The sequence below is a fragment of the Capsicum annuum genome, chromosome 2 (genome assembly GCF_002878395.1).
Source record: "Capsicum annuum cultivar UCD-10X-F1 chromosome 2, UCD10Xv1.1, whole genome shotgun sequence".
Taxonomy (NCBI): Eukaryota; Viridiplantae; Streptophyta; class Magnoliopsida; order Solanales; family Solanaceae; genus Capsicum; species Capsicum annuum.
Window position 1 is genome coordinate 83178984 of NC_061112.1, and position 27903 is coordinate 83206886.

General features: G+C 37.2%; 1 protein-coding gene across 3 annotated transcripts; it reads left to right on the forward strand.

Moving 5' to 3' along the window:
- The first annotated feature begins 7634 nt into the window (after positions 1–7634).
- On the forward strand, positions 7635–26980 carry LOC107858665 (cell division cycle protein 27 homolog B). 3 transcript variants are annotated; one of them, XM_016703421.2, is made up of 16 exons: positions 7635–8009; positions 8893–8965; positions 9137–9246; positions 9381–9427; positions 11319–11416; positions 16399–16691; positions 17734–17889; positions 18771–18987; positions 22035–22246; positions 22341–22406; positions 23292–23411; positions 23817–23893; positions 25552–25671; positions 25811–26030; positions 26119–26400; positions 26666–26980. In XM_016703421.2, the coding sequence occupies exons 1-16, from the start codon at positions 7905–7907 to the stop codon at positions 26714–26716; spliced, it is 2247 nt and encodes a 748-aa protein (XP_016558907.1). In that variant the 5' UTR covers positions 7635–7904; the 3' UTR covers positions 26717–26980. The 3 variants fall into 3 exon arrangements, with proteins under 3 accessions (XP_016558907.1, XP_016558908.1, XP_047262341.1); XM_047406385.1 differs by having other exon boundaries at positions 7962–8009; positions 9187–9246; XM_016703422.2 differs by lacking the exon at positions 23292–23411.
- Positions 26981–27903: the final 923 nt, after the last annotated feature.

Sequence of the window (27903 nt, forward strand, 5' to 3'; positions counted from 1 at the left end):
AATTGACTCATGGAGACATGACTGAATGTTCTGATGAACTGAATTTCTCACAATGAGAATGCATATCTGATGCATGATTACGTGACTGAGCGAATAAATGAACGCATGAAAAAATGTGAAATGGTGATTGACACCAAGTTTGTAATGGGAATCTAATATCAGGTTTGTAATGGTAGTTTGAACAAGGAACTGAGTAGGTTCAAGAAAATTGTTATGGAAACTGAAAAGTACTGATGAACCCATGTTATGCTAGAAGTATGCATGTACGGGCATATGAGGACATGACTAATACTGGAACGTGATGCATGAACTGATTTTCGTGAGCTAAACCGAGTCTTGAAACATGGTGTGTAACTGAGCTTGGAGCTTAAGGGTCAACTTATAAGTATCCTCTACTCCAAACTAGATTCATTACGTGAGTAGAGAGATTCAGATTCTTATGTTATGAAGGTTTTGAGGAATTATAGCGTATCTCCCCCTTGAGACACTATGTCCTTTGAAGAATGCTGGGTTGACTTTTCTGAGATATTGAGAAAAATCGAGGTGATACACAAGGCACCTAGGAATAGAATCGTGACTGATTATCTGAGATCTGAAACTGAGGTATAACACATGAACCGAGTTGAGCCCGCATCTACCTGGTTGATTCATCTCATAATGGTTTCATTTATGAGATTTTGGATAGCGCAAATAGATGGAAAGATGGGAAACAAAACTGTACGAACTTGTCTGACTGACTGCTAGACTGAAGTACTGGCTGTTTAAACTAATTCCCTACCGACTGACTCATCTGCTCTGCTGACTGATTAATGGTTAGGTACTGAGCTTACGAGATTGAACGGTACTTAGTCTGAATAACTGGGCTGAGGATATGGAGTTTTTCTTACGAACATGAGAAAGGGACTAACTGAGTAACATGAGACAGCTAAGCGTGAATTCGTGAAATACTGAATTACCCGAGGACACAAGGCCAGACGGATAACATGCTCTGGAAATATTCTATAAGCAGAGGTACTAAAACACTGATAACATGCAGGAATGATAACTACATGCTTTGGTCAAGCCATACCTGAAGTTGGACTGTGGTACTGATATGACTTCTGAGCTGAGGCTGAGACTGATACTATGTCTAAGACTGTAGTAGAAACTGTAACTTAGTCTGTAATTGGGACTCATACAGGAAATTAATGTTGGTTTTTGATAAATGAAGTTTAGACTGATATTGAAGTACTGATACTGGATACTGATAACTATTTGGGAAAGATTGACATATGCAAGGATCTGATGCTCAAACAAATACTATATCAAACTCAACACTCGACTAAGGCCTGAGGAACGGAATACCAATATTATGGATTTATCAAGAGATTTAAACTGAGGGTATTCATGATGTAATCTGAGCTTGACTGATCACTAGGAGTAAAGCATGAGTCATGTGAACTGAACATATGGTAAAACATGACATGAGTGCCTGAGTCATGAGCTGCATGACCTAAGTTTGAATTTTTTGTGTTCATGGAACATGACTCGTACTACTGAGGGTATTGGAACTCGTTATGCTAGGAATTCAACACGCACACGATCCTATGGGAGGTATGTGAAACATGCGTAAGTAAGGTGATAACTGGGGTACAAAATAATTGCACTGAGATAAGAATAGGTTGGGAATCATCTTCCCTTAGTGATTTTCTACACATACTATAATTGTAACTAAAATCTGAAGTCCTGACTTCCTGACCTTAAAGTTTAACTACTATGCAAGGCTACAACAGTAAAGAAACCCATGAATCTGATGAGATAAGAAAGAACAAACATATAAATGGGAGGTCTGTAACATACTAGTGACTGCATCAGAAGGACTTTCCTGATCTCGTTGGGACTGAAGGGCATGGAGTCTGTTTGGGCATTGCTCACTAATAGCATTGGAAGTGGCACCCTGCTGATTCGTGTGATTGGACTAAGCTGAGGAGCAGAGATGACTCTGATAACCTGACTGGGGTTAATCTCTGACTCTGTGGCCTGGTTTTCCATAACTGAAACATACATTACTGTCGGCTCTACACACCCCCTTGTGATGCTTACCACACTCTTCGCAAAGCGGATGAGTAAGAATCTAGTTCTCACTACTCTGGGCCTTGGAGCCTGATGCCCCATTCCTACGATCATTTTTGAACTTTGGTATTGGTGCACTAGCTAAAGAGTGAACTGGGCTGAACATTTCTGACACAACTGAGAACGACTGCAACCTTGTGACCCATGATGAGCAAAACTATAACTACCTGTTCTGGCTCTCTTATTTTCTCTCTTCTTCTTATTAAGCTTCTGCTCTTCGATCTGCTGGGCATAGACCATAAGCCTAGATATGTCCATGTCACCAATCAATATCATAGTCCTGTACTCCTTAGCCACTCTACCTAATACCCCTGATACAAACTTACTTATTCTAGATCTACTGTCTGTTATTACATTAGGAGCGTACCTAGTTAACTGAATGAACTTAAGGGAGTATTATTTACGCTCATGGAACCTTGTCTGAGATTGATGAACTCTAACACTTTGGCTTCTTTCTGCTCTAGGGGAAAAAATCTATCTAAAAAGGTTGTAGCAAACTCTTCCCACTCTATGGGATCTGTCTCTGAACCCCTATATACCTTTCACTGTTTATACCATGTATGACGCTCTCACTAGAAGTCACTCCCATGATGTCTGCGACTTTTTGAACCTAATCGAGGAACTCATGTAGATCTTTTTTGAGCTTAGAATCGGTGAATAGAGGAGGATTCATTCGGGTGAAGTCCCGAATCCTGACTGCAGCAACATTGGCCACTCGGTTGGCCGAAATAGCAGCTGGCCGTTAATTCTGAGCTACGACTGAATTGGCTAGAGTAGTAAATACTGTCCTAAATTCTACATGAGAGATATGCTCATCCAGAGAATCTGGCTGGATGGGCTGAGGCACTGACTAATTTTTGGTTTCCCTTTCGTTAGTCCTTTTGGGAGGCATATTTTGTAAACGAAAGGAAGAAGCGGATTAGAATGAGAGTTTAACTAGAGTTTATGCTCACTGGCACAACATAAATACTGAAAGAAGGGAAACTGTTCCTAAAACATCTCATAGCCTCCTGCACATAAGCGTGATGCACAACACACCCATGTACAAGACTCTACTAGATATGACTTTCAGACTTCCTTGGATACTATTAAACCTTAAGCTCTGATACTAAGTTTGTAACGCCTCAAATCTGGTGCCCGAAATGCTACACAGTGCTCATGACCTCGAAGGATCACAAGCTAACCCATGACTGATATATGTACCTGTACGGTATATATGTATATATATATACTGTAAAATATGAAATAGAAGCTGTAAGGCCATAAGGTTCAAAACTGAATAAAATATCTGATAAAATAATATCTGAAAAATGGTACAATCACTACCAAAACAAATCTGAAGTAACTGTCTGACATGCTATAGTCTGAAAGCCTCTAAACTGTCTGAATAAGGAGTTGATGGGACATGTCCCCAACTAACTCCATCTACTAAAATAGATAAGTACTGAAAGAGTTACATAATCAAATAATATCATCCTCAAATGATGAGAACTCACTGCTAACTCTGTTTGCTAAAATTTAGAATGCTACTGATGCTCTGGATCTCGTGCTCCTAAACCTATGGTGTAAAATAAAACACCATAGCGCGAATGCATCAGTACGTTGGAATGTACTGGTGTGTAAGTGAGGTAAACTGAATACAAATGGTCCATATGCTTGAACAATACTAACTGACTGAATGATATAAATGTGAGAATACATGTATGACTACGTAACTGAAACTGAGATCGTGATGGGGTTGAATACTAGGTTCTGACTACTGAGTCTACTGATAATATGGTAACCTGATATCTGGGATTATGAATACTGGGATACTGAATAACTAAGTTTACTGATCCTGATATATGAGTCACTGATAAGTGAGGAACTGATACTGTATTACTGAGTACTGAAGGAGTAAAATTATATTACTAATACATGAATGACCATTTCTGATAGTTTTGATTATGAAGAACTTTTCTGGTTGACTATATCTGACAGTCCTGAAGCTGAATACTGATAACATGAGGTTTGATAACTTATATAACTGATAACATAAGTGCTTGTATCTGACAGTCCTGAATCTGATGGAACTAACTGAGTTTCATATTGTATTTGAGTTGACTGTATCTGACAGTCTATATTCTGATGAACTATCTGAGTTTTATTACTGAGACTGAGACTGAAACTGAGACTGTGGCAGGTAGTCATCTAACCGATATGCCCCGGGACTGAACTGGGAGTTCTTTCGTCAACTCCTCCTGATAAGAAACTCAAATAAGATGTATAAATCCCTAAACGCGTAGGGTGCATCTCTACCTACGCTGGCTATATAGTTCTGGAACACATGGATTGCTACTAAAGATCACACCCTCTACTGGCTGACAGTGTGTATCCTCATCCCTGGGTTCACTCAGTTCTGAATCCTACTCCCAACTGAATAAACACTAAACTGATTTACTGGATGGAGCTGATAGTGATAGTATGGTTTAGCTAAGCTGAACTGAGTTTACTGAGTTCCATTGATCGACGGAATACTATTGAGATCTGAGGATTGACCGAGAGTACTGAAGTTACTTAGATTACTAAGAATACTAAATTTTTTGAGATTACTGAGTACTGAGATCATTGGGATTACTGAACTACTGGGATTACTGAGATTTCTGGGTTGCTGAGCTTTCCTAAGTCACATGACTGACTGAGTTCTATGGATCATGGCTTGACTGAGGATATCGTGAAAACATGACACTGGCTCTAGGCAGACAACTATATTTTTCGGGTACAAGTACCCCCAGGACTCGATAGAAGGAAATTGACACAACATGACTTGACTCTTTTTGAACACATGACCAATATTCATAATTCATAATAACATAAGTTGGGGGATTTTATACTACACATGGTTCTCAAAGTCTCATACATGGAAGGGAATGCATATAAAAACATGCCATAAGTGCATCAATCTAGTTTCATGAACATTCCATCAAAAATCATAATACATAACAATATCATAGAAATCATTGTTTTGACTATAATACATGATTTCTAGTCTTTTAGACATTTTATCAAACACCTTACATGCACAACTTAAGTATAGGTGTAATCAACAAATTATTCATCATGAACAACCAAATTTACATGTTTCCAACTCATATAATATCATAGATTCATAAAAACACATAAAGATTCCAACTTGGGAATCATTCAACATCAATAACATGAACATAATCCATTCACCACATAAATATCATGATATAGAATTTAAAAGAGGGATCTTGGGCTTCATGGATGAAAGGAATCCATGAATAAACACTATGCATACCTTAGTTTGTGATTCTACGAAGATTGACAGAAAGATTCTTGAAATTTGACGGTGAATTCCCTTGGAATTGAACCTCTTATGAAAATCCTAGGGCTTGTTCTTGAGAGTTTTTGAGAGAAATTGAGTATGAGTTGCTGAATTATGGCCAAATCTCGTGTTATTAGGCTTATATAGGGTGGGAAAATTGACCAAATTGCCCTTAAGACACGTTAGTGTAATGCTGAAAAACTTGGTACAAAGGCTACACAATGGGTGGCGCCTTTGGTAGAGCCTTTTGTACTTGGGAAGCGCCTTGTGGAACTTGGGCGACGCCTTTGGTGTTGAATTGTCCACAAAGGCTATACCATGGGCAGCGCCCCTTCATAGCATTTGGCTACTGGTTCGAAATCCAAACAAGCCCTAAACAGATTTTAAAAATTTTAAAACTCACCCGGAATGTACTCTTGCCTTGCCCAATAGCAGCAAAATTTGAAAATCATAAAACAGATGTCGGAAAGGTTGTCAAATAATTCCCCGAAGTTTGGAGATTTAAAATGAGACTAAATGTTGAACACTTATCAAAATTTTCTAAGTGTTGGATCTTTTATCGAGCTTCAAGGAGGTAAACGAGCTGAAATTAACCACAAGATTTTGCGGGGTTTTACATTATGCCCCATGGACAAGAGTTAACTTTACCACGTTATGTTTTCATTTATGAGATGTTCTACCACTATTGTCTTAGAGGCAAGACTTAGCTCAAGGACTTTTAAATAATAAATTATGCCCCACGAGCAAGAGTTGATACTACCACGTTATGTCTTTATTTATGAGATATTCTACAACTCTCGCATTAGAAACACGACTTATCTCAAGAATTTTCAAAGAACTTCCTAACAACAATTCATGCCCTTAAATTTGCTTTGATGTCAAAAAAATAAGATCCCTCAACGTATTATCTAATTTTTTATTTATTAGCAAAATATAATAGAAGTTGAGAAAAAAGAAAAAAAGATCAAACAAAATAGAGAAATAATAAAAAGAGATTGAGAAATAAAAGGCAAGAAAAAAAGATTAAGAAAAAAGCGAATAATTAAAAAATTAAGAAAAATAAAAATGAGAGAAAAAATAAAAATAAAGTTTGTAAAAATGAGGAAAAAAGAGAACTAAAAAAAGAAAAGATGATCAAACAAAATAGAGAAATAAAATAAAGAAATTGAGAAAAAAAGGCAAGAAAAAAATAAAGATTAAGAAAAAAGCGAAGAATTTTAAAAATCGAGAAAAATAAAAATGAGAGGAAAAAATTAAAATAAAGTTTGAGAAAAATGAAGGAAAAAAAAGAGAACTGATAAAAACAAAAAATTAAGGTTAAGACAAATGAATTAAAAAAGAAAAAAAATGAATAAATAGATAATGTTTGATAAAAAGAAAAAAGAGAAAAAAAAATAAAAGTTGAGATAAATGAATTAAAACATGAAAATAAAATTAAAGAAAAAAATAAAAAGATAAAAATGATAAAAAATAGACTAATAAAATTAAAGAAAAATAATAAATAAAAAAATAAAAAATAAAATTTGAGAGACAAATGAATATGGAAAATTTAAAAATGTATTTGAGATGCAGAGGGGCAAAATGATACTTGTACTATACCTAAAAAGTAAGAAAAGTTATTCTTTAAACACATTTCTTATTGGGATCAAATATCTAAAGCCACCCATATTTGAATTTATGACATATAATTTCCTGAAATTATTTTAAGCAGGTTGGGTTAGAATTGAATCGAATCGAATTTAGAATGAGTGGGTCATAAATAAATTTAAATAGACATCAAACATTGTATTTCAAGTTAAAATAACAGTGAAAACTAACTAAACAAAGAGTGACTTTGGTGGTCAATTTTTTTTTTTCTACATTTGGTGTTCAATACATATATTGAAGTCCGATTAAATTCAATTCGTATTGAAAAATTTCGTTGAGTAATCATTTGTACATTTAACTAATGGAGATAATATTCTCAATGTTTTAATTTATTTGTCTGATTTTATTTTGACATAAAATTTATGAAAGTGAAGAAGACTTTAAAATTTTCTATTCTTAAATCCAAATATCTTAGTGGGTTTAAAACATGCCACTTGAAAAATTTAAATTAAAAAAACAATAAAAAACTAGAGAAACATTTTTTTTTTGAAATTGAAAAAAAAAAGGAAGACAAATACATGAAACATAACACGTAGTATACTAAATAAATTTAATTCTCTTATCAATATTCTACAAATAAAAACTACAAGGAGAAAGCCTTCAATTTACTTACGTCGACGGCAACTCCACGACGCGAGAACACGTTTCCCGACTTCCGATTCAACGCTACTCTTGAGTCTCGACTATTCGATTCAACGTTCCGGCAGTTGGTACTCCATTACTCCAATCTTCTGAGCCCCCTCTCTCTAATGTGTAGAAAAACCTCCCGGGGTTTACGAATCGCTGTCTCTGCTTGAATTGGAGTCTCCAAATATCAATGGAAAGTGTACTAATAGAGTGTGTGCAAAACAGCCTGGCGCACTTTATGCACCACAACGCCATTTTCATGTGTGAACGTCTCTGTGCCGAGTTCCCCTCTGAGGTATCTCCACACTTTTTCACTACCCACTATGAATCAAGAATAGGGGATAACATCTATTAGATTGCTGGAATAACCAATTAAATTGAAGCCAGAAACCCAAGTCAAGTAGGTTTAAGGAGATTCAGAAAAACCATAGGATATGGAGAAATGATGTTACCTAAGCGGTGGGATTTTCTCTGTCTTGTTTGTCTTGTTTTTACTTCACTAGTCTTTGTAAACATATTTATTTCTTATTTTGTGGTTCTTGGAAATGCTGTGATTAGGTTTCACTTTTTGGGATATCTCTTTTCGAAGTGTTCGTCGAGAAGGGTTTGACGCAGATTTGTAGCATAGTAGAGTAAGATTTAGCAGGTCCTCTCGAATAAAATCAAAACAAACCTTCTTTATTTTTCTTAATATTCCTGATTATAAAAAGACTTACCAATATGTGGTACTTGCTTTTTGTCAGTCTTCTTGCAAGTCGTTTTATTTTATTGTGGATGACACCAGATTCAAATTTTCTTTTTGGAATGGTATCAAACAATTAGCTCCTTGAATGTTTACTTAGGTTGAGAATATTGTGTTTATAATTGTTGAGGTAACTATGGGCAATATGCTTACCACTCTTTATTAAATAGCAAAGATATTTGTGTTTTTTAGTAGTTTAATCAAAATGAAAGCACTGTTTTTTGTCTTAGTAGGTGTTTCAATAGAACAGTGGGACGCTTTTCAAGTAGGTTGCTGGTTTCTAACTAAACTAGTATTGTCCTAGTTCCAAGTCCTTAAAATGTTTCCCCCGTTGGATGATTTTAATTACTGCTGGTCCTTAAATAAGCGCATTGTTGACATTTGGAACATCTTTTTGTTGAAATCTCTCAAGTTAGTGTATCTATGTCGATTGCAGACAAATATGCAGCTTTTAGCTGGATGCTACCTGCAGAACCAACAGGCATATGCTGCATATCATGTTCTGAAGGGTATGTGTGATGTTTTCTTTTCACATATTCAATGAATATGACTATATTTTTGTGCTGCAATATCTTCTTTTTGCTCCCTAAATTGTTATTTGAGTATTATTGTTGGATTTCTGATATCTTTATCCTTGATATTATGCTCATAATCACCCCATTTAAAATTATTATATGAAGGGACAAGTATGGCTCAATCCCGCTACTTGTTTGCCCTATCATGTTTTCAGATGGGTCTTCTCACTGAAGCTGAGATGGCACTTTGCCTACCTAATGAGCCAGCTGCAGAGGTAGAGTTGTATAAACCATTGTTCCAAATATCTACCCACTTTGTGGATTTTATAGTATTGTTGTTTTCAGTTATTTTATTTATGTAAGCCATTTACATGCTTCTTTAATTTATAGATAAGTGGTTGTTGTGCAGGTTCCAAATGGTGCAGCTGGGCACTACCTTCTTGGTCTTATTTACAGGTTCATATTCTTATATAGTTTCTATTTAAGAGGAGGATTACCATCTAGCTTGCTTATTCATTCTGAAACTGATTTGATCTATCTGGATGATATGAAGCTAATTCTTCGCTGTGACAATGAATTGTGGTTGTGTTCTAGTTTATGTCATCATGTTTAGTACACATGAAAGACACTTCATGCTGATATAACTCATTATCCTGTATTTGCTATTCTATATGATGGAGAAGAATGTATAGGGATTGGAGCTATCATCAGTACCAGTTCTCCAAAGAAAAAAGAGTTAATACATAAAAATGACCCTAAACTTGACACCAAATTATAACTTTGACCTTAAACTTTGACAGTGCACAAATATGACCTTTAACTATTCAAAACTACACAAATATGACCTCCAATCCTACGTGGCAAAACGCGTGTTTAACACGCAAAACTGGGCGCGTCCAGCTTAAAATCTAAGGGCATAATACATAAATATGACCTTAAACTTTGACAGTGCACAAATGTGACCTTTAACTATTCAAAACTGCACAAATATGACCTTTAAATGACTCTTCACTATTATTTTTTCATTATTTTTGGCTCAAAGATGAAAATGGCATCTAATTTCTTTTGTCATTGCGGAAAAAGAGCAATATTGAAGATTTATTAATTAGGCGGGTTAGTCTCATATGAAAAAATCGTGCGAATATGTATATATATTGTAAAGCAGGGGACGAATTTAAGTCATATAATATATCTAAATATTATTTATTTAAATATTAAATTAAATATGAAACTATACTAATAATAAAATTATAGTTTTAATAAAACGTTATTAAATTAATGTTATTAAGGATAGTAGTAGTAGTATATTAAATTAACGTTATCAAATTAACGTAATTAAAATGTTATTAAATTAACGTTATTAAAACGTTATTAAATTAACGAGGGGTGGACCTACGTGGTTGCCATGGGGTTCACCCGAACCCCCTTGGTAAAAAAATTACGTTGTATATATATAATATAGAAAATGTATATTTATGTATGTATATTAATGTTGAACCACATGAAACAAGACACTTAGATAGCCCAGTGGTGTTATTTGCTCTTTTTGAGCGCTTCCTTCAGCCTACTGTGCGGGTTCGATCCCTGCTAGTGGCTGCTTTTTTTAAATTAAAAAAAAGCTAGGTGCTGTTGCTATAGAAATAAATAAAATAATAATAATAATAATAATAATAATAATAATAATTTTTTTAAATTAAAAAATAAGTTAGGTGCTGCTACTATAGAAATAAATAACAACAGCAACAACACCACCACCACCAATAATTTTGCAACCCCATGCGTGAGTCTCACTCGCACCTATGTGGAAAGGTAATCCAATTACACGGTGCCATGTCGTTAAAAGGGCTGACTTGGAGAGAGGTCATATTTGTGCAGTTTTGAATAGTTAAAGGTCCTATTTGTGCACTATCAAAGTTTAAGGTTAAAGTTATAATTTGGTGTCAAGTTTAGGATCATTTTTATGTATTAACTCAAAAAAAAAGCATGAACTATCATCTTTTCCTTTTACTGTAAAGAATGGTATAGACACTGCATTATAAAATGTTTGAACTCTGCCAAATTTATTAACTTCAAAAAAAGAAGATTTCAGTGTTTGGGACTTGGTCGTTGTACATGAGAAAAATGTTTGAACTATGCCAAAAGTTTTTTTGTGTGTGTTATGTCTTTGATATCTCTCGAGTTATTCCTTAAGGTTGTTGAGTATATTTTTCTATTTTTTTTGCCTTAACCTTTTAATAATCAACCATTATTGGAGCTTAAGAAGAGATGCGATAATTATGATCTTCTATTGTAAATAGCCTGGATTGCACTCCTTTAAGGTACTCATTGGACTGGGTAGTTATTTCAGGTGTACAGATAGAAGAAAGAGTTCCATCCAGCATTTCAATCAGGCATTGTTATTGGATCCATTGCTATGGGCTGCATATGAGGAGCTGTGTATACTAGGTTTGTGCAAGAATAGCTTGAGCAAACATTTTAGATCAATATTTTGCTGTGTTCTGATATTTGTTATCACGGCAACACTAATAATCAATTCTGCCGCCAAAACAAAAGTAATACATTGTTGTACGTGTGGTGCTGCACGTAATGGTTCTAATGACCCGTGGACCAGATATATGGTATTTAAGTGTGGAGAAAGGTAAATCATTGGACCAATCAGCCCCCTAGCATTGAAACCGGAAAGTAGAATTGCAGAAAACAACTTTAATAATCAATTTTATCAACTCTGTGCCTACCTGTAGACCTTTCTTTCAATTTATTAAGTTAGAATTTCTTATACAGTTTGTGGCTGAACAAACAGATTTAAGAGTCATTGGATTAGCTGAATTTTAAGTAGCTTTTAAACATCAACTGCTAAAAAGCACTTGTGTTGGAGCTGAATTTATGGATAAGCACATACATGTTAGGATAGAAGTGCTGAAACTGAAAATAAGGTGTTGATAAAGCGCTTTGTTCTGTTAAAATGTTTGAAACATCCTTAAAGTTATTAACACTAAATGATTTCTTGTTACAATCTTCATCAAATGCTAAAAAGCACTTCTAAGTGTTGGAGTTGAACTTATGAATAAGAACATAAGTGCGTGGATAGAGTTCTGAAGTTGAAAAGACAATGTTGATAAATGCATGTTTCTTTTAAAATGTTTGAAATATACTTAAAGCTGTTAACACTAGAATGAGTTTGTAGTTACCACTTTTTAGTTTTGAATTAATTTATTTGCAAATTAATTTGAGTCACAATTTACTTTAAGTTATAAATTGATTAAATAAGATTACTTTTGGTATACTTCGTGCATACGAGGAAGCTTTTGCCCTTTTCTAATGAAACTTATTACTTTATAACAGCAACAACATACCCAGTGTATTCCTACAAAGTGGGGTTTGGGGAGGGTAAAGTGTACACAGGCCATACCACTGCCTAAGATGAAGTAATTTTCGATAGACCCTCAGCTCAAAGCAAATAACAGTATAACAAACATAAAAATATAAAAACACACAACAGAATGGGATAACACACCACTAGATCATAAAGGAGACAAGACACTCGCAGAGTACATACTATATCTATCCGAAATCACAAATATCACCAAGACACCACGAACAAGAAACTATAAGACACACACATAACACTACGACTACATGCACAACTACAAACAAAGCACTCCTTCTTACTAGTAAGGACACACTCCTACCCACTAATCCTCTACCTTAATCCGTGTCCTCCACACCTTTCTATTAAGGGTCATGTCCCCCGTAAGTCGTAACTGTTGCATGTCATGTCTAATCCACCCCTTCCAATATTTTTTCGGCCTACATCTACTCCGTTTGGAACCATTCATAGCCAATGTCTCACACCTCCAAACTGGGGCACCCATGCACCTCCTCATCACATGAGTGAACCATCTCAACCTCACTTTTCGCATCTTGTCTTCCACCAAAGCCACTTTCGCTTCTCTCGAATAATCTCATTTCTAACCCTATCTCTTCTAGTAAGTCCACACATCCATCTTAACATCATCATCTCCGCCACGTTTAATTTTTGGACGTGGGAGTTCTTAACTGGCCGATACTCTGTTCCATACAACATAGTCGGTCGGACTGCCAATCTGTAGAACTTGCCTTTAAGCTTAGGAACCAGCTTCTTATTACACAGACGCCCGAAGCGAGCCTTCATTTCAACCACCCTACATTAATATGATGCATGCCATCCTCGTCAATCTCTCCATTCCCCTGTATCATAAACCCAAGATACTTGAAACTGTCTCTCTTTCGAATGGCCTGGGTATCCAGCTTCACTACCACGTCAGTCTCATGCGTCAAATCATCGAACTTCCACTCCAAGTACTTTGTTTGGGTCCTGCTCAACCTAAATCCTTTAGACTTTAGGGTCTCGTCTCCAAACCTCCAACTAATTATTAACTCCTCTTCGGGACTCGTTAATTAGAACTGCATCATTAGCAAAGAACATACACCAAGGCACCTCTGCTTGAATTTGCTGCATCAGTACATCCATCACCTAGGCGAACAAAAATGGACTAAGGAGTCGATCCCTGGTGCAATCCTATCAAAATTGTTTTGAATTTCCTCCCACCGTTCTTACACAAGTCTTCATTTCGTCTCACATGTCTTGTATCGACCTAATGTACGTCACGAGCACACCTCTAGCTTTTAAGCACCTCAACCTTTTTGGGGACTTTGTCGTATGGCTTCTCAAGATCGATTAACACCATGTGTAAGTCCTTTTTCTCCCTATACTGCTCCACTAATTTCCTTACCAGGTGAATGACTTCACCTCGGTAGTCGAGCGACCTGGCATGAAACCGAATTGATTCTCGAAAATAGTCACGATCCTCCTCATCCTCAACTTTACCACCCTTTCCCGAATCTTCATAATTTGACTCAACAACTTGATACACCTATTGTTGTTGCAATTCTAAATGTCCTTCTCGTTCTTATATATGAAATCATCGTACTCCATCTCCAAGCTTCAGGGAATGGTGTTAAACAACTTTGTCAGCCACTCCATACTTGCCTCGCCAGTGCTTTTCCCAAAATCCATCGGAATCTCGTCTGGCCCAGTCGCTCTACCCTTACGCATCCTACAAATAGCACCCTTATCCTTCTCAACCTTAATAAGCCTACAATAACCGTAATCGCTGCATCTCCCTGAATTCTCCAAATCTCCAACACAAAGCCTTCTCCCCGACCGTTCAAAAGTCTGAAAATAAGACTACCACCTCCTCCTATTGAGGACGTCCTTCACTAATACTTTGCCATCCTCCCCTTGATGCACTTCACTTAATCAAGGTCATGAGCCCTCCGCTCCTTAGTCTTGACAACCCTATAACATTTTATCCCCGCCTTTCTCCTCTAAAGCCGCATACAAGCTCTTGAAAGCTGATGTTTTGGCCGTCGTAACTGTTAACTTAGCCTCTTTCCTAGCTAACTTATACTCCTCCCTATTCGGCCGCTTTTCCTCTTCCTCTTTGCTCTCAACCAACTTTGCATAAGCCACCTTCTTGGTCTCCACCTTTCATTTAACTTCTTCGTTCCACCACCCTCGATTGTTGCCAGATCGGCCTCTTGATTCACCCAACACCTCGTTAGCTATCTCCCTGGTGCAACTGTCGGTTGTCTCTTGCATACTATCAACATCCCCTCTACTCTCCAGGCCTCCATTGTCGTCAACTTCTCCCCTATCTCCAAAGCACTGGCCACAGTTAAGCTACCCCACTTAATCCCGGACCGATCCTCCACATTCCTCTTCTTTTTGCCCTTCTTGATTTCCAAGTCCATCGCCAGAAGCTTATGTTGGGTCAAAAGATTCTCGCTAGGTATGACCTTACAGTCTTTACATAGCTCTCTACACCCTTCTGAAGGAGCAAAAAGTCTATTTAAGTCTTGGCGACCGAACTGCGGAAGGTAATAAGGTACGAAGCTTGAATTCGCTATTACTAACCCAAAGGCTCTAGCACAATCCAAAAGTGAGACTCCTCCATTCCTTTCTCCGAAACCAAAACCTCCATGCACATCGTTATAACCTCTCTCGATAAACACTCGATATATCCATTGAGATCACCTCTTACGAAAAGCTTTTCATTACTTTATCAAAAAAAATAAAAGATTAGTTTTTTAATAAATATAAGCATATGCCAGATATGTACTGGCGAGGAGTGATTAGACGTGACATGGAACAGTTACAGCTTACTGAGGACATGACCCTAGATAGGAAGGTTTGGAGGAAGAGTATTAAACTAGAAGGCTAAGGTGGGTGGTCGAGTCGTAGTCCGTAGTTAGGAGGTTTAAGGATAGCTTGGTTGGGAGTTCCAGTTATGGGGGAGGGGGTCCTTGGGTTGTTAATTATACTGTTTTTTTTTGTGAATGTTGGTTCTTTTGTTACTTTAGCATATTGCTTGCCTTTTGGTTAATTATACTTTATTTTTGTGGATGTTGGTTCTTTGTTCTTTATCATGTTGCACGACTGTTGGTCTACGGTCTTTTGTCTTGAGCCGGGGGTTTATCGGAAACAGCCTCTCTACTCCTTCGGGGGTAGTGGTATGGACTGCGTACATTTTACCCTCCCCAGACCCCACTATGTGGGAATATACTGGGTTTGTTGTTGTTGTTGTTGTTGTTGTTGTATAAGCATATGCCAGTGAGATTTAAGAACAGTCTCCAGAGCTATCCTGTGATCTCGCATGAAGAAATAGATGATTAACTGTCTCTGCACTATCACCACAAAAGAAACACGTAGAACATAATGATACCCATATTCTCATCAAGTTGTCTTGAGTCAGTACTGCTTCCTTAGCTTGCAACCATACAAAACAAGCCACTTTATGTGGTATTTTGGTTTGCCAGCTGCAATTCCAGGGCCAATTGCTTAGTTGCTGAGTGGAATGATTCAACCTATTGTAAACAATTTTCACCTTGAAAGAGCCCATATTACTTCCTGCCACCATAAAACATCGTGTCCTGCCTCCAGATCACTGAACCGTTCAATTGTGCTGAAAAAATCAGCCACATTTTGAATTTCCCAGTCATGTAGCTGTCTTCTAAATGTGAAGCTCCGTACTTGAGGTGTCCAACCTGCTAACAGATGGAGTGTTTTCAGCTAATTGTTATTTCTAATATTTTCTGCTGAATTTTGGGATATTGCTCTTGTTTGCCTTCATTCCTGAACTTAAGTGGTTTGGAGAACGTAGCTATATAGAAAATGAATTGGCTGGTGTATTGTCCTTGAAAACTTCGCATAAATTTCCATTGACTTAAGAATGAGTGAACATGCATTTACTTTTTTACCAAATAAATGCTCTCAGTAAGGCTCCATATTTCGGATTACTTTCTACTTGATGAACGTTATAGTGATTGTCATTGTTATTTAGTTATGATTTTATATATTGCATCCTTATTGTTGCGAGACATACCAGGTGCTGCAGAAGAAGCAGCTGCAGTTTTCGGGGAAGCATCTTTGCTTTGCATTGAAAAACAACACTTGTACCAAGGGAACCAATCCCAAAATTTACAACCATCTACTGATGATCAGAATGTAGCTTCTAAAAGTATCGTCTCAGATGACATCAGCCCTAGGCAATCAAAACATACACACAGCAATAATCTTCGAGAAATTTCTGGAAATTATTGTGCAGCTGCTATCCAGAATTTAGGTGGGGCTTCAACTAACATGTCATTCTACAACACTCCCTCACCAATGGCTTCACAGGTACTTTGATAGTGACAAGTAAAATATTTTTTGTTGTAAGCCCTGAATTAATTTTAAACAATAGCCAATTATCTTCACTTGGGGAGTATCATAGTAGAACTTTAAAATGGTATCACCCAAATCAGAAGTCTCACTTTTGATAAAAGAATTTGGGTTGACTTTATAATAGTCAAGTCTGAACCTTCTACCTTGACCTCTTTCTTATGAAGTCCTTTATACACGAAGATAGCTTAGCGTGCCATAGAAACAGGATGACAGCTTATCCTTTTGTTAATCTTAGAGATAGCTGCTGTTTACTCAAGCAAATCAGGTGATTGTCTTACTTTTTAAGATTATGATGCTGCTCATGGGTTGCATTTGACATGCAATCAAAAAACTTGTCTTTAGTAACCAGTTTTATATTTGTTCCAGCTTCAAATTTTTCTGTACATTGTTTATAGAATGCGGGTGTCAGTCTTACACATTGTTTTTAGTTTCTCTGTTCAGTGGCGTTTTTTCTTTTGTGTCTTTCTATATGGAAACAGGAACTGTTTCTTCTGGTGCTAACTTAAGAAGAGGGTCATTGGTTGTTACTAGCTATTGCTGTTTCCTGTTTCAGTGAAGATGTTTAATTTTTTTTCTCTTTAAAATAGAACTTTTCCTTAAACTCTTATAATTGTAGAACTAGACATTGACAAATTTTGCGTAAAAGAAAAGTAGTAGGTTAGTTTTCTTCTTTTGAAAAGGCAAGTATTATTGATATAGCACAAACATTGTGCCTGAGTACAACACCAAAAGTACAAAAAACAAGAAAAATCTGAAACCCTCTATTGCAAGTTATCTGCTCCTCCCCAAAACACTTATTTTCTCCTAAAAGCTTGCCAAATAACTCACTTTTTAAAAATAAGCACTTTTGACCTCGCAAAAGCTTGGCCAAGCAGGCTATAAAAGTGACAAAATCTTCTACTTTTGAAATAAGCAACTGGAATTCTTATATGCACTTTGGAAATGCTAGAATGTCTTTTGATTTTCAGAAAGATTGTCAAATACAGCTTCTTTGCAGTTGTCAGGAGTGGTTCCACCTCCAGTTTGTAGAAATTTTCAGCAAATTGGAGCTAATGCATCTGTGGCTGGTGCTGATAATTCTCCACGATCAACCGTCAATTCAACCATTCAGGCCCCTCGGAGAAAGTTTGTTGATGAGGGAAAGTTGAGAAAGGTCTGTAAGTACAATAACACACAGTTTTCAGTTATCTAATCTATTTTAAGATTAAGTTGTTCTTTCTCTGTATAATTGCTGCTGGATTGTTAGCTTTCTTTTAGAAATCTCCCATTGAAGTAATGTCATACTTCCTCATATGCCATTTCAAGTATGCCTATGAATCAAGAAGCCTTTATATGGTTCTTCACAAGATGATTTCATAGCCATTTAAGTATTAGTTTTCTATTTTGCTGTAATTTTTTTTTCTTTTTGATAACCGTGGTGTCCGGGCTAGCTTTTGCGCACCTCGACTAAATCCACGCGATACCTGCCACCTTCCACCCGCAACAGATACCGGGTAACTCTATCCACCAAGGCTAGGACTAATGAGAAGAATCACCTAGTGTTTTTTGCCTCTGCTGGGATTTGAATCTGAAACCCGAGACCTCAGATTCGCAACCCATTTCATTGACCACTAGGCCACACCCTTACCCTTGGGTGCCTCGTTTGTTGAAATTTGGAAGTGAACTTTCTGTGTGTAAAGCTTTTGGTGCAACTGCTGTCCTTCCTTTCCAATTTTTCACCTGTAGAAGTCGGTTGTTACTTGTTAGATGCTAGGAGTTTTGGGTGTGCCTTAAGGCTCCTTCTTATTTTGTTTTATTTAACCTCTTTTGGTTTGAAAAACGAGGAAAAAAGTTTAAGTTTTAGCTTGTTGAACTACGGCATTGATTATGTTCATCTCTTATTTGTGCATTTGTTTTAAGCATTAAACGCCCTTTACATTTCTTGTGCTTTATATGGTGGATTTATTGGATCCGGAGGCACACCTTATTTTTTTTCTTTTGGTTTCTATTCCCCATTTTTTTTGGGTCTGAGTCCACCATCTCTTATATTTCTAGATATCTGGGAGGTTATTTTCTGATTCTGGCCCTCGACGAAATTCAAGGCTTGCCGGAGAATCTACTGGAAACACAAATTCAAATGTATCTGCAGCTTCTGGAAATGGAACCATTCACTCTTCCAAATATTATGGTAGTTCGAAGCTGAGCTCAATGACTTTACGTTCCATGACAAGTCGAAAGGCACAATCTTGGGCTACTGAAAACTATGGTGAAGGTGATTGATATTTTTGCCTTTTCTCTTGATATTCTGTTGTCGATTGTATTTTCAACCCAAGCATTGTCACCTTGTTAAGAGTGGAGACTCATCATAAATATAATATATGAATCTTATGGTTTGGTTGACACAATTGCTTGAATTTGAAGTATAATTACAAAACACTTTGACTGTACCCAGTTAACATTAATTTAATAGGTGAGATAAAGTGGATTATCCGTAACTTTTTTTCTCTGAAACCCCCCCACACACCCCACACCACAATATGCAGAAGCTATAGTTCACTTGAATGGCAGTTTGCTGGTCATATGCTGACATCTAAGCCTGCATAGAGGTAAATTTGTATCTTAGGGTGTTTAGTTTCCAAGAAAATATTTTCAGAGAAAGATAGTATTAGAAATGAGGTTATTCAAGATAAAGTGGGAGTGACTTCGGTGAAAGTCAAGATGCGGGAAGCAAGGTTGAGATGGTTCGGGCATGTGATGAGGAGGTGCCGGGATGCCCTTCAAGCAAGGTAGAGGTAGATCGAAGAAATATTGGAGGAAGGTAATTAGACATGCATGGAACTTCAGCTTACCGAGGACATGACCCCTAGATAGGAAGGTGTGGAGGATGCGGATTAGGGTGGAAGGTTAGTAGGAAGGAGTGCACGTCCTTACTAGTAGGTAGGTCTTTGTTTTGTTATCCGTGCTAGTAGTCATAGTGCTAGTCTTGTTTCAGTGTGTGTTATCATTGGTCGTATTACTTGATATTCTTGTTTTTTTTATTATTTATTGTGTTAATGCCTATTGTTTCTTGTTCTTTTACCATCTCTTTTCTAGATTGTTTTTGTCTTGAATCGGGGGTCTAGCGGAAACAACCTCTTTATCTCACCTCTGAGGTAGTGAAATGGACTTACCCTTCCCGACCCCACTTTGTGGGAATATATTGGCTGTGATGTTGAAAACAAGTTGTTTCTTGTTTTCTTTTGTTTGGTACGTAAATAAAAAAATATTATCCTAAAAATATTTATATATATTTAAGACATAACACAAAACAATGAGAATGGGTAGGAGTAGAGTGATGGATATTGTGGTGGGGGAGGGGGTTGTGGTGGGTGGGGCGGGGTAGGTAGGAGGTAAGGCGAGGTGGTGGATGTAGGTGGGGGTTGGGTAGAAAAAAATTAGGGGGTGGGGTGTAGGGAGGGTAAGGTGGAGGTGGGCTTTTTAAAATAATTAATAAAAATATTGGGGTTGGGGGACAGTGATGGGGAATTAAAATAAAATTAAAAAATCTTTTTTTTGTTGGGTGAGTGAGTGATTTTGAGAGTTGTTGGAGACAATGCCGCTTGTTTTCCTTACTTTCATTAAGTAAATCATTTTCCTTATTTTCATGGAACTTATTTTCACAAAGAAAATATTTTTCAAAATTTTTAACCAAAAAAACATGTGAAAATAGGCGAATATTTTTCGGAAAATGTTTTCCTTTATACCAAACAATGCCTTTGTCTGGGTCTGATAGAGAAAAGGAGTTTGGTTTAGTTTTTGCAAGAAACTTTCTATCATCTTATTATTGAGCGTGTTTGGCATGAAGGAAAACATTTTCTAGAATATGTTTTCCAGTTTTCTCATGTTTGGTGGCTTAAATATTTTAGAAAATGTTTTTCAAATGAACTTATTATCCTCAAATTTTAGGAAAATGACTTCCCTTCAAAAAGTGAGGAAAACATTTCCCAAAACTCTCTTTCAACCTCACACCCCAACCTTCCACTTTAACCCGAGTCTCGGGTACCGATTTGAGACGCAACTCCCAACCCCGACACCCAACTCTCAATCCTGATCCTAGACACACGACCCAGGATCCGACCTCGATTCAAGACACGACTCCCAAACCCAACCTGGGTTCGGACTCCTAACCTTGACTCGAGACTCTAGACTCAACCCGACCCTGAACTCGATTCAAAAACAACTCTAGACACAAACTGGTGATCCAACCTTGAGACGGGTATCAGGTACAATCTCAACCAGACTCCCAACCTCGGATTCCACTGCGAACCCGACGCCTACTCCGGACTCGTCTCCTCTCCCTAACCCCGAGTTAGGTTTCGGGTCAGAAACCAGGGCCAAGTCCCAGGTCGATAGGTAGGGTTGGATCTAGGGTCCCAGGTTAGATGTCGGGGTTGGTTCTCGGGTTGGGAGTCAGGGTCGGGTCGAGAGTCGAGATCGGATATGGTTTCCAGTCACGAGTGGTCAGGGGTCGAGTGTCGGGGTCGGTAGTCGGGGTTGGGTCTTGGGAGTCCGTTACGTTCCCAGGTCAAGTGTCGGGGTTGGGTTCCGGGTGACGAGTTGAGTTTGCGATCCAGGTCAATTGTCGGTGTCGGGTCCTGGATTCTCCTAAGGTCGTGGTTGGGTTTGGTGTCTTTAGTATTTGCCTAGATTATACCTAGATGCTTGGTAAATAAGTAAGCAAACCACTTATTTTACAAGATAGGAAAACATCTTCCTTCATACCAAACACTCGCATCATCTTTTAAGATATTTTCTCGAAAGTTTGGGGGGGCACCAAACCCCACATTGTTTCCATCATTGCTCAAATGGATCGCTTTCTGAATATTCAACAATGTTTCATTGTTCTATTCAGTTACTTTCATGATCCCCTAAATTCGAGTAGGCTTGTGCATTCTTGTTTAATCTAGTGTTTCAGTCACAAACTTTAGGAGATTGCTTTCGCCCTCTATTTTTTAAGCCATTTCCTTTCCTCTTTTGTTATTCGTTGAAGTTGAAACTTCAGTTTGCTAGTTCCCCAATTCTAGTTAACTGTAATTTAGATCTGTATATTCACAAATGATTGGTACATTAATCATTTGAAAGAATTCGAGAGTACAGATAAATTGTTTTTTTCATCCGAGACTACTGCTATCAACCAAACGAAAAACAAAGAGAGCTGGAAACCCATAGCTATGTTTATGTGGAATTTCTTTTGTGTTTCTGCACTGTGCTATCTAAGCAAAATGGCATCTACCTTTGAGATGTGTTTTTATTCTGAACTGTGATGTGTCTACATCTCAGGAATTCGGAATGATATTTCTGATGATTCTCGGCTAAATATGACTCTGTCACATCCTTCTGGAGATGCTAGACCTCTTGAACAAGAAGGACCCGAAACTTTTGCTTCTGGGGTTAATTTGAGAACATCAATCCTCTCAGGTGCTTCTGAGATATTGACCCTTTTCAGGATTCTCGGGGAAGGTTACAGACTTTCTTGTTTATATAGGTGTCAGGTATTCCATTTTGATTCCAGATGGATGAATTTCAGCATTCATTTGGTGCTGCTGCATTGATTTGGTTGAAATATGATGCTTTTTGCTGGAACAGGATGCACTAGATGCTTATAACAAACTCCCACACAAGCATTATCACACTGGATGGGTTCTTTCTCAGGTAAAGGTTCTGTCTGTTTTGATCACTTCTTCTCCAACCCTTTTGGAAGCAATGACTCTATTTTCATATTTCCAATCTTTCAAAGTCGTGTTGATTTAAGTTTTCCCTTTATGCTTGTTCAGGGAGTCAAAGTAGATATTCATTCTTGTCCTTTTCTGTTTATTTGCTTGTCTTTTATTGAAATTGCTTGCAGTATGAAGGTTCCTTCAAGTCTAGCCAGAAATGTTCCTTTCTTTTTTTGGGTTTTGTGAATCTTGATCTTTTATAATGTGTAAGTTCCACATTTAGACTAGTTACATAGTTATGGATAAAGTAGTAGTAATATCAATTAGTCTAGCTTTGTTCGAGTACAGCAAGAATATTAGGTGGCCTGGACTAGATATGCTTGTCTTCTATAGATTTCATCGATCAACAGGGAGCACTATTTTCCAAGAGTGGTCTTCTAGGATCTTGATTCTGCCTTGTGGGATGCTGAAGTACTTTTGGATGGGATAATGAACTGTCATTTGCACAGTCTAGATTGTTGGGGTAAGAGTTAAAGGACATTCTATGTTTTTGGGTGGGATTTGACAGGTCCATTAGGTTGTGTAAACGGTTAGCCATGGAGCATTTCTTCTTATGATTATATCAAATTTGAGATTGCTCCTCAATGATCATGATTCAAGGCACTGCTCTGCATGGTACGGGCTCCGGAGAACATCTACTTTTGCTAGTATAATTTTAGGACAATTTTGTACTCTTAATTTTTCTTGGTCTCTGTTGCTTATCAAATAAAAACAGTTCTCTTGGTATCTGTCTCTATATGTGGCATCTCATGGGCAAATTGGAATGCCAGATTGGGTATCTGTCTATATATGGCTTCTCACGTGAGTATTTGAATGCCAGATTGGAAGAGCATACTTTGAAATGGTTGATTACCTAGAAGCAGATCATGCATTTGGCCTTGCTCGTCTGGCCTCACCTTATAGTTTAGAAGGAATGGACATTTACTCGACAGTGTTGTTTGTGAGTCGTCTTTGCTCTTTCAGTGTTTCAATTAGAACATTTATGCTTTGCTGTGAGGAAGTATTAACTACCTTTAATTTACCATCTCTTTGGGGGTGGGGCTGATGCCGGATGGGTTTGATGAAACTTTATTTGATCCTTGTCATGTCTTCATTACTATATTTGCTTAGATTCTATGATCGTTATTACTAATTATTTAGTTGCAATTTTTATGGTGTTCTTCCGGGTATTGTTCATGAATTAAACTTATTTCCTAAAAGCATATTTATCAAGTTGTCATGAATCTGGTTATATGTGATTATGGTAGTAGTTCTTATGCCCCTATAGGATCCGATCTTTATGTTCGACTTTTATGTCCTATTTGCTTTTTTCTCTTTCCTGACAAACTATTTGTTTTTATTTTAGCATCTCAAGGAGGACATGAAGTTGAGTTATCTGGCTCAAGAGCTGGTATCAACTGATAGATTAGCTCCTCAATCTTGGTAATTCCTGCAAAAACCGAATATAGTAGGCTGATGCAAATATTTTGGAGCTGTTTGTTCCTTTTGTCCAGAGATCTTATCAAGTATTAGTTTATTTAACTCATGAATGGCAAGTATCAGTATCATTGATCATCAGGACTTTACCATGTTTGCTGTTGTTGGCCCTTGATCAAGTTCTTGACAACGTGGCTCCTTATGTTTCTGGTTATCTTTTCCTTCTATGGACGCATTACATTGCTTCATTACATTCTTCTGTCTAAAAAATTTCTGGCTTCTCTGTTTGCACTAAAGGCTGTAGATAAATAATCAAGAAGTTTACCCAATGGCTGACTTTGTTCATTTAAAAAATAAGATTCAGTTAGGATTATTAAGAACTGCTATTCTTTGCTACTTATACTTGTAGAGAAAATGGCTAAACAAAGTGGAACATGAAGAGAGACAGTTCATTCTAGCCTGGAATTGATCTCCAGAGTGCATGTTCAAACATAATGTTGATTTGTAACCAAGAGACTATCATCTGCTAGATTATCATGCATCCATACATTTGAAGTTGGTTAAAAGTTTTGTGCTCTTGCACCAAGTAAAGCCTTGATCTGTCAAGGCGCCGAACAATCTTAGTGTGTGTTATGGATGCGTGGAAGTCAATTAATTAAGTATTTAATTATATTTTAAGTAGCTTTCTTTATCATTCTAGAATAGGATTTATGTTTTATAGTTTCATAAGGATTAGGGTTAGCTATAACTGTTAGTTTAGAATAGGGTTTATGTTTCCTACTTTCATGAGCATTAGACTTCCTATTGTTGTAGTATTTCTATTTAAAGGGGTTCTGGAGGAATAAAAAGGTAAGTCATAGTTTAACAAAAAACAAGAGATTGGAGTTCTCTTTTTCATTGAACTCTAAGGTTTCAGCCTCCATTTAACGATCTGAATTTATATATGGTCCTCCCTTTACCGAGCTGAATTTATATATGCTATGTGACTCGATCCTACTCTCTAAAAATCCTAATAATTTGGTATTAGAGTCTGACACAATGGGCAATGAGATCAATTCCAGATTCCCAGAACGTGCAATTACAGAAATCCTAATGGACTCTAAACTTGCAGTGATGGAACAACGCCTCGGCGAAAGAATTGTCAATTTTAAGAAAAAGTAGGCTAGGGCTGGAATCGGATGACTCCCCTGAAATTCAAGCTTGAGGACAAGCTCTAGGAATTTTAGAGAGAAGGACCGAGTCACAGGGAGATATAAATTCAGCTCGTTAAAAGGAGGCTGAAACCTTAGAGTTCAATGGAAGAATGAACTCCGATCTCTTGTATTTTGTTAATCTATGACTCGCTTTTTTATTTCTCCAGAACCCCTTTAAATAGGAGTATTATTACAACCATAGGAAGCCGAACTCTTATGGAAGTAAGAAACATGAACCCTATTCTAAACTAATAATTATAGCTAACCCTAATCATTGTGAAACTATAAAACATAAATCCTATTCTAATAATAACGAAAGCTACTTTAAAATATAATTAAATACTTGATTAATTGACTTCCACGCATCCATAACACTGTTGCAAATAGTAGTTGGAGCTAAACAGAAAAACCAGTATCATCTGTTCTCTTGATTATGACATAGTTGGTAATATTTTATTCATGGTATGGCAGGTGTGCTATGGGGAATCGCTATAGTTTACAGAAAGACCATGAAACTGCTCTTAGAAACTTTCAACGAGCTGTACAACTAAATCCTAGATTTGCATACGGGCACACGCTTTGTGGTCATGAGTATGGCACATTCCTTCCTTTTCTCAAGCATTCCCTTCTTTATTGGCAAAACGTGAACCCGGCATTTCTATTCTTTTGATTCTAGAGAGGTGGATCGTTAATTTCTTTATAAGCTTGACTCACTGTCTATATTTTTCAGATATGTTGCTTTAGAAGATTTTGAAAATGCTATTAAGAGCTATCAAAGTGCACTTCGTGTGGATGCCAGGCATTACAATGCCTGGTATGGGCTTGGAATGATCTATCTCCGACAGGAGAAGTTTGAATTTTCAGAGCATCACTTTCGAATGGCTTTGGGCATAAATCCATATTCTTCTGTTATCATGTCATATCTCGGCACTTCATTACACGCTTTGAAGGTGTGGTAGTTTTCTGTTATGATTTTTATGCTGAAACACAGGATGTTGTTCTTAATTTAAATCTAATCTGCCTCTTACGGATGGACAGAAAAATGAGGAGGCACTGGAAGTGATGGAGCTGGCTATCGTAGCAGACAAGAAAAACCCTCTTCCAATGTATCAGAAGGCTAACATTCTTGTGAGCATGGAAAGTTTTGATGCTGCTTTAGATGTCTTAGAGGAGCTTAAAGAGCATGCTCCTCGTGAGAGCAGTGTCTATGCTTTGATGGGTAGGATATACAAGAGATGTAATATGTACGACAAAGCCATGCTTCATTTTGGAGTAGCATTAGATTTAAAACCATCTGCAACTGATGTTGCAACCATTAAGGTGATTGCCCATTTGCCCACTCATGCACGTGTGTATATATATGATCAAATGTGCTTCTGGTAATTTTTTCAACCAGTTAGAGCACGATGATTCTTTTCTTCTCTGGGCCTTTTACTCTTTTGTTCTTCACCCCTTCGTTTCTACATTGTGCTAATGCGCGTGTCCTGCAATCTCAAGTATGCTTTGGGGCTATTTTATGTCAAAACTGATTCAAATTATACTAGCTGATCTCTGACCTGTTCACTGTTTCCTCGTTTTCTATCAGGCTGCCATCGAAAAATTGCACGTACCAGATGAGATGGAAGATGAATTATAATATATCTGAATTAACTGGGAAATGAGAAGATCAGGCTGTAAATTATCCCGCTCGAAAGATACAACTACTTGAAGGTAGATCAGGCAGCTCTGGAAGGATTTTATGGATTGTTTGTCTCACTTGAGAGGGCATTGTGTGCCAATGTAGAGTTGTTAGTTGAGTACTTCCTGTCAGAACAGCTGTAGCACTGCACCTGCCAAACGAGGCTTCTAGTGAACGTACACTTCTCATTAATCTTCTCCAATTTCATTTGTGTTTGATTGACTTGGAGCCACCAGGAATTTTTCGCAGATCTGACGATAATCACTGGTATCATCGTACATAAATTTGAAATGTTTTAAGAGGGTGTAGCGTTATTAGTTGGGTTTTATGACGTTTCGCAGAGCGACTCTCAACGAGGACGTTGAGACTGTTCGAAAAAAAAAAAAGATTTTTTGGCGTAATCCGCCTTTACTAAAAGAAAAAAAGGTTCAAGTTTCAATCGATATTTGCGGAGTTGATTATCCCTCTTGAAAACAAAGATTTGAAGTGGTCTATGATTTACTGAGTATGCGGTATAACTCATGCATTCATGTACAAACCGGTGCAGACGAAGTAACATGAATATCTCCGGTAGTCGGTCTATTTTCATCAGCCGGCCGGTGAGTTTGGGATATGTTTGGCTTTTCTCTATCAATCATCTGGATCGATGCCGTATATCAACAGATTATGGTTTCAAGGGTCATCCATTACGAAAAGACATCTATGTACAATAATATGAGTTGTTCTTATGCAACACACTGGGATAGCTGTTGGAGCCTTTTGCTCTCATAAAATTACTTAAGAAATTAATATAGAGCAGCAATTCGGTGGTACGTTGGTCTTAAAAGCTATTAGTATTTAAGCCTTTCGACATGAAAAAAGAAGTTTTGGACAAAAATTATTCCTAGCTAAACATGGAATAACTCCTACATGTTTCAAAGCTTTTACAAGTGAAACTTTGGTACACTAGACATTTTCCTACGTATAAAATTCTAGCTACTGTACAAGCTATGTATGTTAGAACTTTTAAAGATAAAATTCCAACATTGTATCTTGGTTCTCTTTGCAACATGCTTCGGTTAATATATACATGCTACCATTGTCAATCCATGTATGTGTTGGCACGTCGGTTTAATTCGCTTCTTTCTGTTACAGATAGGGAAACT

What these genes read in the sequence shown, in the direction of transcription:
- LOC107858665 (XM_016703421.2), top strand. Translation starts at nt 7,905, where the DNA reads ATGGAAAGTGTACTAATAGAGTGTGTGCAAAACAGCCTGGCGCACTTT. An exon ending in CTTGTTTATATAGGTGTCAG is followed by an intron (nt 22,247 to 22,340) that starts GTATTCCATTTT and finishes TTGCTGGAACAG; the next exon opens with GATGCACTAGATGCTTATAA. An exon ending in TTTACTCGACAGTGTTGTTT is followed by an intron (nt 23,412 to 23,816) that starts GTGAGTCGTCTT and finishes TTTTTATTTTAG; the next exon opens with CATCTCAAGGAGGACATGAA.